Raw genomic sequence first — 21,735 nt, forward strand, 5'->3', positions numbered from 1 at the left:
TCATAGAGTTGGAAGAGACTTCATGAGCCATCCAGTCCAGTCCCCTGTAGGAAAATCACATCCAAATCAACCCTGACAGCCTCCAAAGAAGGAGCCTCCACCACACTCTGGGGCAGAGAGTTCCACAGCTGAACAGCTCTCACAGGTAGAAAGTTATTCCTAATATTCAGGTGGAGTCTCCTTTCCTGCATATTAGGAAGGACTTCCTAACTGTGAGAGCTGTTCAGCAATGGAACTCTCTGCCCTGGAGTGTGGTGAAGGCTCCTTCTTTGGAACATGTTAGCCTGATTACCTGGTCTGGTTTATCCTTCACAGTGTTGTTGTTCATTCGTTCAGTCGTCTCCGACTCTTCGTGACCTCATGGACCAGCCCACGCCAGAGCTCCCTGTCGGCCATCACCACCCCCAGCTCCTTCACAGTACAGACTTATAAATGCCTTCTCATAAATCAGTAGCACTTCTTCCTTTCCTGGGAAAGGTGTATAGCAGGGTGACAAATCTGAATGTCTCCAAATGTTGTTGAACTGCATTTTTTATTATTCCTCACTGTTGACTAGATCAGTTGGGGCTTTCAGTCCAGCAACATCTGAAGGGCAGCATGATTTCCGCCCTGAGTATAGAGTGTACAGCTAAGTGATACAGTTTAATCCTTATGGTTTCTCCAGTCTATGTGCCCAACACTACAGTTCAGAGATAGGCAATTGGCATCAGTTCTGAAGACCATATTGAAAACTTATAATGAACGAGAGAGTGAATCCTTCCAGATGGTGCTTTTATTGTCAGTCCATCTGCCATATTCATGGGGAACAACAATACTGTCTTCCATCTGTAGTCCTCTATTGCTTTCCCAGCACTACGTTCTTGTTTTTTCTTACCTCCGAAAATCTGTTGAGAAGGGAGAGGCAGAATAAACTGTAGAATGCCTTTGGACCATTAGCACTAGGAGCTGTCCATCTGGAAGCACCAGTAATAATAGGAGAAAATGCTTGCATTTGTATCATCCATGGATGGTTACATCTGTGGATACAGAATCCATAGAAGTTGAAGGCCAACTGTATGCTGTTGCTAGTACAAAAATTAATATTCATCAGCTGATCCAGTCAGCTGCTATGTATGAAATGGAGGAAGGACAATTTTGCCTTATATTCTACTAGTTTTCTTTCATTTAGTATTTATAGGACTTTATCGTAGCATTTAAATTTTGAGATTGGGAAATACAGTGAAATGACCTTGGCCCCCTCATTGAGTCATCTAACTGTGCATGTTTTACATGCATATATTTTGGGGCTTGAGTTTGAGAAACAGTGATGAGCAAAGTGCAGCCTATAGGCTACCTGTAACCCAAAGCTATTTTGATGGCCCCAGACCCCCTGCTCACATACATATTGGGGGAGCAGATTTTGCTACTATATGCCATTTTTGTCAAACCCATGAGAAGCATTTTGCTGTCATTTCCATTTCTGAAAAAATAAAGACTTTTAAAAAAGACAATGAGGCAATGGGATTAAAATAGATCCCTGAGGGGAAGGAGTAGGGAGGGAAAATGACTAGATTAGCAAGCAGATCCACAGGAGTCCCCAAAGGTGCATTTCTCCTGGTTTCATTTTTATGGGTGGGCCAGAAATGACCTGTGTGACCTTCTGGGGTTCTGGAAGATAGATGGAAGTTCCTCCCCTCTAAATGGCCCAGTTATATCATTTCATAAAGTATATACCTCTTCTACTTGATGTGGATAAGTTGCATGCAGTGGAATATGATAGGAGTCCCATTCACACTACACAATTATCGCACTTTCAGTCCACTTTAACTGACATGGTTCTACCCCATGGAATCCTGGAGTTTGTAGTTTGGTGATACACTAAATTCTTCTTTCTAAACTGCAAATCCCAGGGTTACACAAGACAAAATCATGACTGTTAAAGTGGAATGATAGTGCTATAATTCTGTAATGTGAATGAGCCCAAGGTAATTGTGATGCTCCAATGCTAAACCTGCATGGAAAGGGTTATGAGTAAAACGATACTGTAAGTAACAACCTCATGATTACAAATGTTCCTAATAGCAGGCATTTCCTCAATTTTCTAACAGTTGAAGATTTTCAGATAAAGTTTTACAGGTAACTGCATAGAGTTCAGTGAAGCTATTACATATAACTCTGCCATCTGTTTGCTACAAATGTTGAGACTCCCCCTGCCCAGACCTCTGTAAAAATTCTGCTGTAGTTACAATATGAGCCAGCAATCCGGGTTTCTACAATAAAATGTCATATCCTTTGTTAATCACCTTCATCAAATATTTTATGTTTGCATTTTCTGTCATTGCAGTGCAATGTTTGTATCTTTATCATCTGTTTAAATGCCAGAGTTACAATGAGCCAATAAAGCCAGCTAGACCCAGAGAAACAACTATGGAACTGTTGCCTTCATATTTAAAGTGTGTTCCTTTTGCATGATCGCATTTTACTAGATCGTTTAGAAGGCCTACCAGAGTTTTCATGACAGGAACATATATTTAGTATCCTAATACTAAGAAATTCACTTGATTGAAAACAAAATCTCTACATGAACAATTTTGATTTTGAATCTTTGTGTCTTTTTCCATAATGATTGAAGCCAACAGTTTGCAGCATAATAAGTGTGTGTGTGCATGTGGTATGTGATTCATCTGATGTGGTGTTTCAAATGCTTTGATTACAGAATGTATTGATTTTGAGGGTTATATTTTAAATCTAGGAAATCTACCCAGGAGATCACCCATTGTTGTGTGTTTTTATGCAGACTAAAGTAAGACCCAGGTTACTGTGTTTGGCTCAGAAATATTGTTGGATTGCAGTTGCTGGAATCCTCCAACTAGGATGGCGGTTGGCCATATTAGTTTGTGAATTCTGGGAGTTGTATTCTAATGAAGTTACATTTCTGAGTTCTGGATTTGTCATTTTTATATGATGAATTCTAACTTGCTCTTTCTAATTTTCAGACCATTACTGAGAGGAAAAAGTCCCTGTGGAAGAAAGGGTCAATAATAGACAAATACCTAGTGGAAGAGAAGCCAGCCAAATGGTTTGAGCACAGCATGTCGTCTTGTGTTACGTCCCACCATATGCTGTCATCCATAGTCACCATAGATGTTGGTGTTTTCTGTTTCTTCTTTTTAAGTGAAGTAATGTTGGTAGTGGAGTGGTCTAAGGGGCAATAGGTGTGGATTGCTTTGTAATGAAAAGGGACTCTATGGCATATGGGACACTAATGCAAAGATGGAACAGATAGGCCAGTAGAGGAAAAGTGAGTTGTAGTTTATCACAAGGTGGGATGTAACAGGTATACTCTTCTGTTTCCTAAAATATAATTCATTTGCTAAAGGAAAAGGGAAGAACAACACCCATGGACTCTTAGTAGGATCCCATTCTCCTCTGGAAATGTTCCACTGTGAACAAAGGTAGCATGTGGGTGGAGCTAGAGAAACAACTAGGATAATCAAGGTGACTGGTCAAAAATTACAGAATTACAGTTGGCCCTCCACATTTGCAATTTTAACATTTCCAGATCTGATTATTTATTGACTTGCTTAATATGGTCTATCTAGGAATGTCTAATTTCTCCAGTGTGACTCTATGGTCAACTTTCTGCAGATGTTCACTATAGAGTTGTGCTGGAGGATGTAGATTCTCAGATAGGTGTTTTATCAGAAAAAAAATCTTTCATGCTTTTCCCAATTTCATGTGAGTCCTAACACCAGCGAATGGAGGGTTGACTGTACGTATTATTACTGTTGCTGCAGCTAGACTAAACCCCACACATTTTTCTGCTGAGACAGAATATCAGTTTCATGGAGTCCATTATGGGTCTGTTGCTCCTCCCCTTTTCTTCTCCCATATTTACCCCCATATTTACTCCTATCAGTTTCTTGTCTTCATCTCAATATTCAAATTTTAGATACTTTTTCTGTAAGAACTCATCCTGATTACATTGACCCTTTTGGACTTTCCTTCCTGTTACTTTGGGTTTGGACACAGTCAGCTTTTTCCTGGAGATTTTCCTCTTGTCCTGCCTGAAGATACTATAATGGAAGAACCTACCAACAACAATTGTAAATTCTTTCTGAAAAGCACGACCAATTTGAAGGATGGAAGAGGAGCTAATCTATCAGCGGAACAATGTACAGCTTCTAGGAAAGCAACAGAGAAGCAGAAAATTTCAGGAAGTGGTGGGACCCAAGGTCTCTGAACAACAATAAGAATAGGAGAGAGATGCATGAGACCATGGATCTTATGTTCCCAAAGGGGAAGCCCATGGGCTATGATGCTAAGGTGGGTCCAGCTCTCTGAGTTCCTATTTTCTCATTGTCCTTTACTGTTGAGTCTTGACACAAATGAGATATTTCATTTCTAGTAAGGTCCTGTCCCAAATCTAAGCAGGACCACACAAGGTGCCTTGAGATACAACTCAGGCTATATACTTGCAGAATCATCAAATCTTTTGCTCTGAGAAAAGCAATAGCTCAACTAAGGTTTCTCATTATTTTAGACCAGATATCTCCTTGTAGTCTCCACTTCCCTGGCTATGGCTTCTTAAAAGGTGAACATCTATAAGCATTTATATGTCTCAGATCCTTCTTTCTTAAAGTATTCCTGAAGCAGTTGTCGTAGAAGGGGGTATGCTTAGGGAAACTGGTCTCAAGAAGATAACGATGAATGTCAGCTTTAGGCTATGGACTTCAATTACTTGCATAGAACTATAGTTCACTTTCCACCTCCATCTACAATGATTGATTTTCACTGAAGTTGGGCCTATAGTTACATGATGATATTAGTACTCAGGACTGGGAATGTGTGGCCTTCCATATGTTGTTGGTGCAGGATAATCTGGAAGGCCACTCGGTTCTTAACTTCATTACAGATGACAGCAAGTATATCTCCTAATGGTAAAGTGACATTTCACTGGAACTTTGATTTGAACAGGGAGGAATCCTTCAGCAAAACTTTTGACACTTCTGTTTGTTTACTTGGGACCTCATCACATTAAGAAATAGTTCCTTTCAATCATAGAGATTTGGGTTTTTTGCAAATGCATACTATGTTTTCAAAGGAGATACATACTGACCTTATCACACCCAAATGCTATGATCATTACCTTCAGAAAATACTTCACTTTGACTCATCACACCATGGAAGACTGGCTCCTCCCAATCCATTTGAAAGCCATTTGAAATTTGAAATTGTTTCAGTTAGGCGAATAGAGGGATATTATAGTCCTAGTAGTAATGACATTTTGTATCCAAGAAGAGATGGAGAAAACTGAATGACTAGATCAGGAGGATCCACATTTATCGTGGTTCTCAACCTGGGGACACCAGATGTGTTTGGCCTACAATTCCCAGAAATCCCAGCCAGTGTACCAGCTGTTAGGATTTCTGAGAGTTGAAGGCCAAAAACATCTGGGAACTCCATGTGGAGAACCACTGAGAGGATCATTCTGGTCTTCTGAGAACAAAACAGTTGGATTGTGCGAGTTTGAGGGTTAGCCCTGAGGTTTCACCAGATACACTAAAGGGAAAGGTAAATGACAAACTTGGCTTCGAAGTAAGACATTGCACCAGCAAATAAGTGTGCATTTGTTTGTAGTTAATGTTCCCATTGTCTGTTCCTGGCTATCTTCTCAGCACAATTTATATCCCAGTTTTATGAACTCTTAAAAAAATCCTTTTCTTGATGACTGTTACTGATTCCAGAGATCTGAATCTTCTCCTGATCGTGTCTTCAAAGTGGTGTTTCTTGGTAACTCTGGAGTTGGCAAGACCTCCTTCATCCATCACTTTTGCTACAGCAGATTCTTGACTGAAATCAGTTCCACCATTGGTAATGAAAATATTTCCAAATGTTAAGATAAGGGATGGGATGGACATTAAGATAAAGATATTAAGTGATTCTTGTGTGATTTAAAAACTTTTTTTGCAATACTGTGAGGTTATCTGTATTTTATTTTTGAGATCTGAGGATGCATTGTCTTGCTCCAATTAAATTATAGCATACTCTTCTCTGGACCAAACTTTCCTTGAGATAAAAAATGCCTCTTTTATTTCCTTCCAGGCATCGATTACCAGGTGAAGAGTTTGATGGTTGACAATATGCAGGTGGTTTTACAGCTATGGGATACAGCTGGGCAGGAAAGGTAAAGTACTTTGTGGTATTTGGCCCAAGTGACATAGATTGCCTCAGAAGTTGGTAGACTCTCCTTCACAAGAGAAACTTAAGTAGAGATTGGATGGCCATCTGTTGATACTTTCATTGTTTATTTCCTATATTAGATTGGACTAAATGGCTTCCGCCTCTACAGTTCTGTTTTTCCAATCGAATAAGAATATATTGGTGATGAAAAACACATTACAATAAATAAGAGATCTGCCTTGAAGTCCAACTGGGGATAATGGACTGTTAGCATTCCTGGGATGCCCTATACCAGTGGTTCTCAAACTCTGCTCTGTGGAGTCCTTAGGGCTCCTTGTCATTTAGGCCTTTGTCTGAGAGGTGCTGCAACTCCTTGTGTGAATGGAAACAGTCCCAAAGCCCCACCCCACAAACCTGCACCCTATTCCCTTCCCTCCCTTCCCTTCCTTTCATCCCTTCCCTTCAGTGGCAGAGTAAGCGAATGTGCCCATGTGATCCTGGTGGTGACAACTCCTGGCTCTGCTCTTCCAGATGCCATGAATCTTTTAAAATATTGTTCCTTTTATATATTTTATTATAATAATATTATACACTGTATAAACTTCTCAATTATAATAATATAAAAACATATGTTGTGCCTTGGACCACAAGAAGATCAAACCAGTCCATATTCCAGGAAATAATGCCTGGCTGCTCACTGGAGGAAAGGATTTTAGAGACAACAATGTACTTTGGCCACATAATGAGAAGACAGGAAAGCTTGGAGAAGACAATAATGCTGGGGAAAAAGGAAGGAAAAAGGAAGAGGGGCCAACCAAGGGCAAGATGGATGGATGTCGTCCTTGAAGTTACTGGCTTGACTTTGAAGGAGCTGAAGGTGACGGTGGCCAACAGGAACCTCTGGTGTGGGCTGGTCCATGAAGTCAAAAAGAGTTGGAAGTGACTGAAACAACAACAAAAACAGACACACACACACACACACACACACACACACACACAATAATATAATAATATAATATAATATAATATAATATAATTATATATTATAATATAATATAATTATATTATATATATTAGTAACTGTTTATATATGATTATAATTAAGAAATGTTTATATATTATATTATATTATAGTGTGTGTGTGTGTGTCTGTCTGTCTGTTTTTGTTGTTGTTTCAGTCACTTCCAACTCTTTTTGACTTCATGGATTTAATCCACTTCATGGATTTAATATAATATAATATATATACATTATATATAATATAATGTATAATATATAAACATTTCTTGGGGTTCCAGAGTTTGAGAAACTCTGTCTTATACTTATCCATATAAAATGGTATCTTTGGCCACTTTAAATATGTACATGTCAAGCAGAGCTAGATGTCATGTGCAGAAATATATGACAAACTCTGATTATCAAGGATTTAAAAATATTATTTGTTTAAACTTTTTAAGATGAGAGGCCATTTAGAGCACAAAATTGGGCAGAAACTGACTTGAAGCAGTGGTTCTGAACCTTTTGTCTCACAAATGTTTTCAGTGTCAAATTCCAGAAGCGGTATGACCAATCATAAAAAATTATGAAGTCCACACCATCTGGAGAATCAAAGATTGACAACTGCTGACTTGGAGGAATAGTGATGGCAGCAGACAGCGTCAAACAGCCTTCCTGCCCACACAACCTCTTGTCCATGTTGAAGCTACCCTTTTCTTTTTAGCCAGCCAGTTGGATTTCTAAATAGTGGTTTATAACTGTAGCAGCTGGCAGCTCCCAGCATCTCTCTAAACAGGAGCTTTACACTGAACACATGCAGCTCTCTAGGTGCTATTCCTTCTATAAATCAAGGACTCTAACCTGAAGATACACGAAGAGAGGTGCCCATTAGAAAGGCTGAGGAATTAATTGATGAGTACAAAAAAGTTTATAAATGTATTATGAGCAGGATGGTGAATCCATCTGGGTTTTAGTCAGAACATTAAATTAGTTATCCAAGCCACTGAGCCTATTTAGGGAGAATTCCACCTTGGACAACAACTTTAAAACTTGGAGTGGATTGCCTCCCCTCCCTGACATGGGAGCCACCAACTTTTTGTAATTCTGAGGTAGACTCTGAGGTGTCTTTATTACAGGCCCACTAACAAGTCACTGGTGATGTAGGCTGGGCCAGGTACAGGTTGAGCATCCCTTATCCAGATTTCTGAATTATGGAATCCTTCAAAATCCAAAATTGTCTGCATGAGATAGTGACACCTTTACTTTGTGATGATTCAATGTACACAAACTTTATGTTGTGCACAATTTTTTAAAACCCACTTCCAAGAATATTATGTATGTATACATAAATACATGCATTCCAAAATCCAAACAAATTGGAAATCCAAAACTGTCCAAGGCATATTCAGATACTCAATGGTACTGAATATTTTATATTATCTCCATATACATATACATTAGGTTGATTGAAAACAGCTAAGATAATTCCTAGGCTGCCTACTTTATTGTAAACATTTACAGTGAATCATCCAATGTTGCTCTGACCTGCTCCTTATGATATGAATAAATCAAGAAGAAAAACAACATTGATGTAGGAGAGCTGCTCTGAAATGTCAAAGGCAGGTCAATATTATTAACAAAACAGCCCTTCTCTTTGAAAACATTTTTCCATCTTGTTTGAAAACAGAATATTTTGTTTTGTCAGTGAGGTAGGCAAGATCCACCTCTGGCTTGTAGAAGCAGAGGAGCAAGGGGAGGCAAGATGGCATACTAACAGGTGTAAAAAATCACCAGGGGTCATAGTAGTACATCTCTTTAACTTGGGTCCAGAGGAAGCCATTATCATACCAGATCAAATTCTTTGTCCATTTAGCTGAGTGGTTCCCAACCTTTTTTTGACCAGGGCCACTTGAACAGGGACCACCTTGACTAGGGACACTTAGACCAGGGACTACCTGACCAAGGCCCACTTTGACCAGGGCCCACTTTGACTGGTGCCTACATTGACCATGGCCCACATTGACCATGGCCCACATTGACCAGGGCCCACTTGACCAGGGACTATTTTGACCGGGGACAACTCTCCAACATTAGTACCAAAAAGGACAGGGGTGGTCAGCTCGGCCAAAAGAAGCAGAAATAAAACAAATAAAATAAGTAAATAAAGAGAAAGGAGGTTTGCGGACTGATTTTCATTCTTTTGGCCCACTGCAGGGCCATGGCCCACAGATTGAGAACCACTGATCTAGCTAATATTGTCCAGTCTGACCAGTAGTTATTCTGTGGATTGTGAACTGGAAGTGTACACCTAACACCTCATTAAGAGGTGAAGAGGCCAGAAATTGAACCAAGAGAGGCAGGTCTGCTTTGCTGGAAAAGGTGACTTTTTTGGACAGTTCCCAGAATCCTGCAGCCAGCATTGCTACTGTAACTTTCCCAAGTTCTGTTTCAAACATTGAGACATGTCTGGTCATGATTTTCGAATGGTCAGGTTTTGGCACTAACATTGTTTGGGAAGCTGCTGTCTGAATGCTTCCCAGTTATTCTTTCAGTTGGTCTGAATGACCGCTAGGGAAGTAGTATATTCCTTGAATTTCCAATGAACCCACCTGAAAGATACTTATTTTTTACATCTTTTTTTAGACTTGCTCAAGTCATTCTGTGAGTTTTATGTCTTAGCAGGATATCTTAAATTCCAGTTCACTATGCTGCCCACTACACTATACTTGTCCATGAGGAATTAGCTCTATATATGCAGGGAACTGCAGTGCACAATGGGTTAAACTGACTGAATTGTTGACCTGAAGGTTGGCAGTTCGAATCTGTGAGACAGGGTGAGCAACCATCGGGCCATGAGAGAAGCCTCCCACAGGATGGTAACACGTCCGGGCATCTCCTGGGCAACGTACTTGCAGACAGCCAATTCTCTCACACCAGAATTGGCCTGCAGTTTTTCAAGTTGCTTCTGACACAATAAAAAGCTATATATATTATTAAATGTTTAAAAAAAGCCATCAGTTTTTGAGAAATGCATGCTTTTAGCAATATGAAGTTTCTGCAGAGGGCTATCCACACTCAGTGTGGGGAGGACTGTCATCGATTAATATGTTTAAGGTTCTTGGCTTTCATTTGGCTTTAGATTCCGGAGCATCACGAAGCAGTATTTCCGAAGAGTAGATGGCATCCTGGTCATGTATGACACCACAGCTGAATCCACCTTTGTGGCTGTCCGGAACTGGATGTCATGTGCCCAGGTTAGAATAGATTACTATGAGATGCAGACATCCTGGTGTTATAAAGGTTTTTTTGCCCTTCTTTTTGTACTGTGGTTTTCCCAAAGGGGTTCTGCCAGTGTGAGGGTTAGGGTTAGGGTTCCCTTGAAGCAATGTTGAGGAGGAACTTTTGGCCCTGACTCACAGAAGTGGAATGGCATAAGCAGTGTTACTGGTGACTTTGATAACAACTGAATTCTAGTTTTGTTAGACGGAAAATATCCTGAGAGATTATTGGAATGAAAGAGCATTTACTCCAGTTGCAGCAAAGGTGCCATCTTAGGATGGTGAGTTTGAACAAACCAAATTGGAAGTAGAAAAATAAGAGAAGTACATTTATTAAGGGAATACATTATTGGATAGTGATAGCCTGATCCTATCTAAACTAATATAAAAGAGAAAAGGATGGGAGAACGACATGTTGCAGCATATTCTCACTCATCAAAAAGCAGATGAGGGTCAGAAATGGAAGAGTTTAGTCTGGCCTGGTTCTTTTATAACAGAAGGCAGTAATTTAATTAATCCTGACTGAGACAGACATTGTTATCTTCTCCAACCACTTCTGGGATAGGTGGCTTACAGAGTAAGGAAAACCAGGCAGGAAAGGAAGATAATACACCCTAATCCTTCATGTTCTAAGCCATCACATCCCTAGTGGACAGGAGACCAGCAAGAACAAGTGCAGAAGCAACCATTACTACAATAAGTTTAATTTTTTTTGCAGTTCAGGGATTCAAGGAGCATGTGTGGCTATCCTGTCTCTGCTATATCATTTCTAAAGTTACACTGAAGAGGAGCCTCTGGTGGCACTGATGAGAGGGAAATCTGAAAAGAGAAGTGTAAAAGACAAAGTTCTGGAGAAGCAACCTTCCCATCAGCTTAGACAATGTTGTAACTGAGTCCCAATTCCTTAACTGAAACTCTTTTTAAAATGTAGTTCTTTATGGTTTTCCCTCATCTACTTTAGCAAAAATTATTGCTTACTCAGAATATACATATCAGTAAGATTCCCATGAACAGAACGATCTTCATATGTCACCAGTTAACCTGGTTCTGGAGTCCCAGTGAACCAGAATCTGAACTAAAGCTAATCAAGTGCTTTGTTGAAGGCTTTCATGGCCAGAATCACTGGGTTGTTGTAGGTTTTTCAGGCCATATGGCCATGTTCTAGTAGTATTCTCTCCTCACAACCTCTGAGGATGCCTGCCATAGAAGCAGGTGAAATGCCAGCAAAGAATGCTTCTAGAACATGGCCATACAGCCTGAAAAATCTACAACAACCCAGTGATCAAGTGCTCTCTACATATCAGTAGCGTCATAACTGGATCTGAGAGAAAGAGTTACCTTTTGCTTTCCTGTCTATGTCAATCTAATGCTTTGGACAGCATTTTGTGGTTTCTGGTTGGTTGTTGTTTTGCAGGATGGGGTTGAAGATGATGTAGTGATGTTTCTGCTTGGAAACAAAATGGACATAGCTGATAAACAAAAACCCAAAATACCCAGGACTGCAGGTGAAAGGCTGGCAAAGGTATGTCAGGACTGTGGTTCCATGACAGAACACATGCAAAAAGTCCCAGGTTCAATCTATCCCCATATGTTCAGTAGCTGATTTAAACTTTGGAGTTGATTCTGAAATGGATGCTCCATCCTACTGACATGGGAGTTGTTGGTTGTTAAAGAAGTAAACATATCAGTTGGTCTGTCTGTATTCATATGTTTCTTACAAACTTATCAAAACAAGGCTTTTGAATTGTGGTGTTGTAGGATAATCTCCAGCACTCTGTCCCAGAAGCACTTTATCAGAGTTTAATACTCTCTGCACATTGCACTTGCCCAGAACTCCAACATACCACCTCACACACCCGGCACTTTTAACCTGTACCCATCATTGGCCCGGCCCTGATTTTATTGTGTAATAGTAATGTTTTGTTGTGTTATTGCTTATGTTTTTAATTTGCTTGCATTGTTATTGTTTGTTCTTGTTGTGTTGAGGCCTTGGCCTTTGTAAGCCGCATTGAGTCCTTCGGGAGATGCTAGCGGGGTACAAATAAAGTTTAATAATAATAATAACAACAACAACAACAACAACAACAACAATGTAAGGAACAGGTTAATGGCAGCAACTCAGTGCTACTCTGCTCAGGTAACTGTGAGTTAGCTCTATGTCCCAAGACCCCATCCTCGTAAATTTCTTAGAATGGAGCTCTCTTTTCTTGTGGAGGTTGCAAATCTATGCTGAAGTTTTTTTTATAAATGGTCTCCTGGAGAACAATTCCATGTGAATGAGTCTTGAACCTGATGTGTGCTGTAGATGTATGCCCCATTGGTACTAATCACGGTTTGCCAAAATCCCCATGAACCTCAGTATTAGAGTAGTCACAATGGTAAGAGATCAGAAGTTGGCATGTGTGTTGCCAGCTGGCTTCTTTCTGCAAACACCCCTGGCCTGAATCTTTGTATGCTATCAAACAAGACAGTTATTAATCTGAGTGCTTTTGATTAATCTTTCTTGGCCATTGCATACTGTATGTATACTCCACAGGGAGCAGCTATAAACCTCAACTCTCTTACAAATATGTTTAATATCTTATTCAGTAATGTATGGATTTAAATGCACAATGCACAAAGCAGATCTAATGGGAAGGCAAATTATCATTTTTCTTTTGTTGAAATGTGTCATTAGTGTCTCGCTAGGAACTATACTGTAAACAGCACTTAGGAAGGTGAAGTGTCTTCTCTATTAATGGAGGGAATTACAGTGAGCCAACATTCATAATAGGAGCTGCCTTGTGCCAGCAGGATTGCTGGCTGACAGGTCAGAGGTTTGAATCCGGGGTGAGTGGGTTGAGCTCCCTCTGCCAGCTCCAGTTCCCCATGCGGGGACATGAGAGAAGCCTCCCACAAGGATGGCAAAACATCAAACATCACCTGGGCAACGTCCTTGCAGATGGCCAATTCTCTCACACCAGAAGAGACTTGCAGTTTCTCAAGTGGTTCCTGACATGAACCCCCCCCCCCAAATAATGGGATTAGGGGCACGGGACTCACAAACATGCAAATAAAAAACCAGAGAGAACACTTCTCAAGGAATCTCTAGGTCCTGCCAGAACTTGACCATAGTGTTTAACTAGGGAACCTAACGATTCCTAGAGATTCCATATTAATTAAATCCACAGAAGGTAAGTCCACAAATGTGGAGCACCAACTGTATAAAGAAACAGTAGAATTGCCATTTCAGTAGCCATCTAGCTAATAGTGATTGACTGTGGTTTATCTTCCATCTCCCTCCTTAATCTGTCTTTCTCTCTCTTTAGGAATATAAGGCTGTTTTCTATGAGTGCAGTGCAATGACTGGCTATAACATTCTGGAGCCCATGCTGCATATGGCAAGGTTTGTACAAATATGTCCTTGTCACTGGAAAAGGAGTAGGGGCAGGTTTGGTTCTCCGACCAGTTGCAGCAAAATGCATAGAAACATTTCTGGATAAAGGCTATACAAAAGGACAATAGATAACATTTCAAGGCCACTTAATGCCTGTGTTTTAGTTCCATTGAAACATTCTCTTTTTCTGATTTTGGCATTGGGAGCCAACTAGGAGACCTCCAGATTGCAACTCTCATGATCCTTCACCATTGGCTACAAAGCTGAATGGAACTGTATTCTCATATTATATGAAGGACCAAACTACAATATACAACACTAGCATCACATTCTTGTGAGACAGACTGTTAGCATCTCTTTTCCTTGTTTGGGGAAAGGAAGGATAACGTGTATGCCCCTCATTCATAAAATGTTTTTCAAGAATATTCATTTTATGATTATGTACCATCCAAGTGATCACATACGCACACATTATTACATTCAGCTGAGTTTAGATTAATTTAATTCCCATGTGTCTGAATGCAAATACAGGCTGAGTATCCTTTTTTGGACTTTTCCCCCCACCAAATTTTGGAATACTTGGCCTAGACATAATGAACTATCTTGGAGATGGGACCCAAGTATTAACCCACAACATTCATTTGTTTCTAATACACTTTATGTACATAATCTTCAGGTAAGTTTATACACACATTTAAAAAATAATTTTATGCATGAAACAAAGTTTGTGACCATCAGAAAGCAAAGGTGTGGACAATTTTGGAGTATTTTGGATGTTGGAATTCTAGATAAGGGATACTCAGACTCTACTTGAGTACCCTGATCCATGTGACTCTATAATCACATTAAACACAAGCATATGTGTAAGTGTGTAAAAGATGCACCCTTTCATTTCAGTGATGGTATTGTCAAATGTTAAGTCTGTGGTTCAGGATGATCAAATCTTTTCCTAAAGTCACATGGTTCACACTCTTGTTACATCCTGTATAGACTACTGCAATGTGCTCTATGTGGGGTTGCCTTTGAAGACTGTTCAGAAGTTTGAAATGGTCCAACGGCAGCAGCCAGATTACTCACCGGCATGACGTACAGGGAGCATACAATCCCCCTGCTTTACCAGCTTCACTGGCTGCCAGTCTGCTACTGAGCACAATTCAAAGTGCTGGCTTTGGCCTATAAAGCCCTAAACAGTTCTGGTTCAGCTTACCTGTCCAAACATATCTCCCTCTATGATCCACCTTGGAGATCAAGATCGCTGGGGGTGGCCCTGCTCTCGGTCCCACCTCTTTTACAGGCAGGGTGGGGATGAGAGACAGGGCCTTCTCAGTCGTGGCCCCTCGTCTATGGAACTCCCTTCCCAGCAAAATTAGACCAGCCCCTTCCCTCCTAACCTTTAGAAAAAATAAAATAAAAACGTGGTTGTGGGACCAAGCTTTTGGCCAATAACTATGAGCAATGCAATAACTGACTACAAAACTAATACAATGATGAATGGAATGGCCTTGGATAATGATCTGGATTGCATGATTTTAATGATGTTTTAATTGTTGGATGTTTTTAACTGAATGTATTTTAATGTATTTTATTGATATGTGTTTATGTGGCATTGAATTGTTGCCTTCTGTAAAGCTGCTCTGTGTCCCCTTCAGGGTGAGAAGGGCAGGGTACAAATGTGGTAAATAAACAAACAAATACATAAAATAAAATAAAATAAAATAAGGAGATGGTTTGGCTTGGTTTTCTGAATTGCCAGAAATTCCAAGCATGACACTAGGCCACAATTTTATTCTAAGCAGGTATATAATTTGCTCCCCAGTGAATCAGTCTGAGATCACTGCAAGAATCTCCCAATCCCCTTCCCCTCTTTTCCAGCTTAGTCCTCTCCTTCTCTGTGATGCTGACCTGCCAATGTGTTTGTTTCAGACTCCTGACAGCGCACGAGGACAGGCAGAGAGAGTGGGCACTGCACCTGGAGGAATGCAACAATGGAAAGGGATGCTGTTTGTAACAGACCTCATTCAAGAACATGTCATAAAATAAACGAGTTGAAGAGAGAGACAGAATGAGCTGTCTCTGAGAAAGATATGGATAGATGTTCCTGGGAGCATTGGGACTGCCGGAAGATGAACAATTCCTTTTTTTTCCTTAGAAAATTTTTGACATGGCATCATTTGTAGCTGAAAATCATCCATGTATTATCCACGTTGCTTCAGGTATTAGCCTGGGTTGCAGCTCAGGGATTCAACATTTATTAGTGTGTCTTTATAAGTTCCGTTTGTTGGTTTATACAAACGTACTTAGGAAAAAATGAGAAAAAATACATTTCTGTGTAAGTACACCAGGTTCATTTAATTATAAATAGAACAATTTAAATAAAGGAGCACCAGTGTGTTTATTTGATGCTTCAAAGCTGCTTACGGTGAGTTCGATTGCAGGGACACTGAGCCTCAGTCTGTGGATTCTGACAGTGATGAGCCAGCCTGGCTACATGCAATTGCTTCAGAGCTGGCCCAAAACGGTTTGTTGAATACTACAGATAAAACCCTAGACACATGGGACCAAGATACATCAGTTTGGTCAATATGGCAAAAGTTATCAATGAGGAATTATTCCATAGCAGTGAGCCATGTCAGGTTTTTTTCATGTCAGGAGCGACTTGAGAAACTGCAAGTTGCTTCTGGTGTGAGAGAATTGGCTGTCTGCAAGGATGTTGCCCTGGGGACGCCTGGATGGTTTTGCTGTTTTACCATCCTTGTGGGAGGCTTCTCTCATGTCCCCACATGGGGAGTTAGAGATGTCAAAGGGAGCTCATCCGTGCTCTCCCTGGATTCGAACCTCCAACCTGTCTACCTTCAGTCCTGCCAGCACAAGGGTTTAACCCATTGTACTACTGGGGGCTCTGACCATGTCAGTGAAAGTGGTGTCAAACTGCACTAATTCTACAGTGTAGATGCACCTCCGGTCTATGAAAGCTTAGGCTACCAACTTAGTTCTTTTGGTGAGCTTCTAAGGTGCTACAAGACCCTTTTCCAATACATAGTCATCTTTGTAGCACTATTATCATAATAGTAAATGCCTCCACAAGCCAGCAGCTGCATTGCTAATCAGAACACAAGAAAGATGACATTTCCAGAATCTCCCATCAGTTAGAAGCAGGATCCCCATCACAATTCCTTATTGCATCCTTGCTTGCTGGAGCAGTCCAGGAGATGTTACTGCATTTCACATTCATAAATAAGCAGTTGACAAAGAATATCAGTCTGAAATTTTTGACAACTCCTCTATCAAAACATTTATTTTAATAATACCTTGCTCGCCCTTTTCTAACAGACTGCATATAGATAGATGACTCTTAGCCCCGCCAGTCAAACAGACATTACACAGCTATTCTGTCATTTCTCTTTCACTTTTTTAAAACTAAAAAAAGTAGAAGTAGTACTGAGATAACACCACCATGTTACAAACTGAAGATAACATAAGCCTTGTCTGGTTGGCCTATAAAACTCCATGAATGGGACAGGGTGCCTGAATGATGGAAGCACTGCCTGGAAGCAGCGAGACTGAGGACTTGATCTGCAGATATTCGCTTCATTCACAGTTTTCAAATACAATGACTGAAGGTATATGGCATGTAGCTACCCCCAACTAACCTTAAATGTGATATAGCCATCTTCAACATTGTCATTTCTGTATTGTTGGAAAGCAGTGAGATCAATGAAGATGTATCCAACTATTTTCCTGTAACCAGATGAGCTGCAATAAATATTTCCAGGGATCTCTAGGATGTCCCTGCAGATTATATTATTGCAGCTTAGGATAAGTAAAATTCATCACCACCCATCTTCCTGCTCCATCAACTATATTATAATAGTTATGTTGGTGAGGGCTGTGTCATTTAAAATCTGAGTTTTGGGGACATTTTGATTGTTGCACAGACATTAAAGAACCTCCGCCTTTCTTAGGGCCCTTCCACAGAACTGAATAAAATCCTACATTATCTGCTTTGAATTCGAATATATTGCAGTGTGGACTCAGCTAACCCAGGGCCCTTCCACACAGCCCTATATCCCAGAGTATCAAGGCAGAAAATCCCACAATATCTGCTTTGAACTGGGTTATCTGAGTCCACACTCAGATTATGTGGGATTTCTTGCCTTGATATTCTGGAATATAGGGCTGTGTGAAGGAGGCCCCAGTTCAAAGCAGATATAGGATTTCCTGCCTTGATTTTTTGGGTTATATGGTTGTGTGGAAGGACCCTCAGACAGGCCCTATATCCCAGAAACTAATCCCAGGTTTTCTGCTTTAAACTGGATCATATGAGTCCCCAGTGCTAGATAATCTGGGATAAACAGAAAATCTGGGATTGGATCCTGGGATATAGGGTCTGTGCGGAAAGGCCCTATGGGTTTCGCAGTCTTACTGGGGAAATGCCAAATGGGATGGGAGAAGTTCACATTTGCAAAAAGACAACTCTGGTTGGTGCTGCTTCTTTGAGAAACACTTTCCAGTTCACATTTTTCATTATGGCAATGGTAAAAAAAGTAGTTGATCTTGAGTTCTGAAAATAATTCTTTATAATGAGGGAAACACTTGCATGGGCTTTTGCTGTATATTTTGAAGAGAGAGAAAATCCTTTTTCCTATCTCAGCAGAAAGCAATGCCCATGGGACTTCTTCCTAACATACTGCACAGATAAAAATAACTTTAATTGGGTGAAAAGCTCTCTACCAGAATATAAAAAATAGCCAGCAGAGCCACAGTGTGCACCCATCCCCTGCTTCCATGAGAACTTTGCTCAATAAATCCTTGTTTTCTTCTGAACTCTGCTCCAACTCATGGAGGCACCTTGGACTAGTAGATCTTTTCTTGTCTGTGTCTCCAAACATTGGCTTCCACAAAGCTTGAGTCCTAAGAAGAGCATCTAACCACTAATAAGGAGTGGCCAGCAAAACCCCACTGACATGTTCTGAGATGGTCTTTCAGAAAGATGGGATTTATGCACTTCCAAGGGACTCCCACAGGAGGGCTTGCCCAAAGTGCAAAGCTATGAAAATAAGTTTTCAACAGTAACCAATTTAATTTTGTTGTTTCTAAAATGCCCTCAAGTAATTTCCTCCATTCCAACCCTCCCCTGCTAGGCTCACATTTTTGCTGCAATTTCTCCATCCCCAGTAATGTTACTTGCAATTCACTACTTCCAAACACTGTTGCAGTATTGCAATGTTTGTAAAAAGGCTGAATCAACATTTCAACATTTTCTCACCAAATCTTGTGGAGTTAAATGACAGAGATATTGATTTATGACACTTTCCCTCTAGCATTTACTTATGGTACTGGGATAATCTCTGAGCAAGCGTGTTTACTATGTTTGGGTATGTTTAATGTGGAGAAGAGAAGCCCGAGAGGTAAGATGAGCCATCTAAAAATATCTGAAGAAGTGTCATGTAGAAGATGGGGTGAATTTGTTCTCTGCTGCTACAGATAATAGAATATGAACCAATAGATTCAAATTATAAAAAGGAGATTCCCCCTAAATAGGAGGAGGAACTTTCTTACTAAAAAGGCTGTTTAACAGTTGACTCGACTGTCTCAGAGTTTAGTGGGCTCTCCATTTTCAAGGAAAGCCTAGGAAGGAATCCTGTGGATGATCTATTGCACTTCTACCCTAAAGCTGTCCAGACATGAGAGTGAAGGCTCTATAAGTCATTTTGAAGTAAAAAATTAGATTTCTAAGGACTGCAGATACCAAAGGCCTGTGCCTGGCAAGGTCTGCTAACAGTCAAAGTTCCAGAAAGAAATTAGGACTGACCAATTGAAGGCAAATGACAGAGGCTTTAATATGCACTCTGCAGAAGGGATGTAATGAACAGCAACAGATACCAAAATATACAAGCATAAGTATTATAGGATGTGCAACCATTTTTATACAGCAGAAAACCCATACATTAACATTGTCTAGATTCAAATTTCCTTTCCCTGTCTCCTGTTCACATCATTTGTCTCATATTTAGTATCTTAGAAATAAAAGTATAGTTTATAATTAGAATTAGGAAGAAAAAAGGAGGGGAGTGGGGTCCTGGGATTTTGGCATGGCAGCATACTGGACATGTATTAAAAGAGGCAACTTACCTGTCAGAACGCATCTCTCCTTATGAACCTTCCAGGACTTTAAGATCATCTGGGGAGGCCCTGCTCTCGGTCCCACCTTTGTCATAAGTTCAGCTGGTGGGGAAGAGAAACAGGGCCTTCTCTGTGGTGGCCCCCACAGCTATGGAATGCCCCCCTAAGGATATCAGATTGGCCCCCTCCCTTTTAATTGTTCGGAAGAGAGTAAAGACTTGGCTTTTTGAGCAGGCATTTGTAAATACAGGGTAACAGACAGGCCCGTAGCCAGGATTTCGTTTCGGGGGGGGGGGGCTGAATTCTTTTCAGGGGGGGATTTGAGGGGGGGGGGCTGAGTTTCGGGGGGGGGGCTGAGTCTGAGTGAAAGAGGGTCTAGCCTAGCAAACCTTTTGTATCATTACCCCATATGGGATATATTGAGTATGGTGATCAGATCATGATATAAATAAACATAACAGTTTAAATAATGCACCAGTAAGGCCTTTTCGCGAACCACCATGAGAATTTCGGGGGGGGGGGGGGGGCTGAAACCCCTCAAGCCCCCCCCCCCCCGGCTACATGCCTGGTAACATAGGAAAATGGAATGTTTGGATGATGTGATTGGACAATGTTTTTAATAAGGAGACCCTCATGATACATATTTTTATTGATTTGCTATGGTTTTATTATTCTTTTTTTAAAAAATTTATTATTACTATTGTATAATACATAGAAACATTCCATCTTTGAAAATAACATTCAAAATTACTATTGTATAATACATAGAAACATTCCATCTTTGAAAATAACATTCAAAATATCAGTTTTTTCCCCAATCCTGCCACCAGCACATCCCCCCCCCCCCCGGGAACAAATAGATACTTTAGCTGTGATTATTACAATTGTTCAATCATGAGAATAGTTTTGTTCAACACCGTATATTTATCTTTCCCCTTTATTCTATATATGAGACCCTTCCATTTTGCTTTCCATGTCTTTTTGCTTTGACCCGTCATATAGTAACTTTTCCTTTCGCTAATATAATCTTGAAGAAGGTAATCTGCTAAATATTTGTACCAGGTTTTTGTATCCCATTTCTTGTGGTCTTTCCAGCCCAGGGCCACTGAGGCTTTAATTCCCTCTATCATATGTTTTATTATTTCCTCACTTTCCTTATATTCCTCTTTATTTTCGAATTTCTGAGTGAAAAATTGGGCCTTATTCCATTCTATCTTGATCCCTAATAGCTCCTCCATTTCTTTCCTGATTATTTCTTGGAACTTTTGGATTTTTTGCTATGGTTTTATTATCCGATTGTTTTTATTGTATTGTATTGAAATTGTATTTTATGGTCTTGGTACCAACTGTAAACCACCCCGAGTTTCTTGTGGGCTGAGAGGGAGGTATATAAACATAATATAATATAATATAATACAATATAATATAATATAATACTATATATATATATATATATATATATATATATATATATAATTTAACTCCTACTTATGTGTGCATATTAGTATCAGTGGATTACTGGAGAAAAATAGGGATATAGAATAGAGCAGACCCAGGGATAAAAGGTGTTATGAAGTCCATGAAGGTAGAAACATTTTAGCACCATAAGGCTATGTTTTATTTTGGTAAACTAGATATTTAGTTGTTGCTAGAGAGACCTCCAGCCATGAGCTAGGGTCCATAAGATAAGTGCTGGTTTGGACTAGCACCAATTAAAGAGCCTGGGCTCCATGCGATCAGTCCAAAGTCACAACCTGGCACCCATTAAAGTTTCCTAGACCCCACAAGGGAGGTTCACGG

At 40.2% G+C, this 21,735-nt stretch overlaps 1 protein-coding gene across 1 annotated transcript in view; it reads left to right on the forward strand.

Moving 5' to 3' along the window:
- CRACR2B (calcium release activated channel regulator 2B) overlaps nt 1–16,134 on the forward strand; it is a 58,863-nt gene extending 42,729 nt beyond the window's left edge. Inside the window, 9 exon segments of the mRNA XM_067462591.1 lie at nt 2,976–3,058; nt 4,012–4,205; nt 4,208–4,305; nt 5,727–5,853; nt 6,085–6,166; nt 10,298–10,412; nt 11,851–11,958; nt 13,745–13,821; nt 15,736–16,134. Coding sequence (XP_067318692.1) covers nt 2,976–3,058; nt 4,012–4,205; nt 4,208–4,305; nt 5,727–5,853; nt 6,085–6,166; nt 10,298–10,412; nt 11,851–11,958; nt 13,745–13,821; nt 15,736–15,820 — 969 coding nt within the window. The 3' untranslated portion in view covers nt 15,821–16,134.
- The last annotated feature ends 5,601 nt before the right edge of the window (nt 16,135–21,735 follow it).

The sequence above is a fragment of the Anolis sagrei genome, chromosome 1 (assembly GCF_037176765.1).
Source record: "Anolis sagrei isolate rAnoSag1 chromosome 1, rAnoSag1.mat, whole genome shotgun sequence".
Lineage (NCBI taxonomy): Eukaryota > Metazoa > Chordata > Lepidosauria > Squamata > Dactyloidae > Anolis > Anolis sagrei.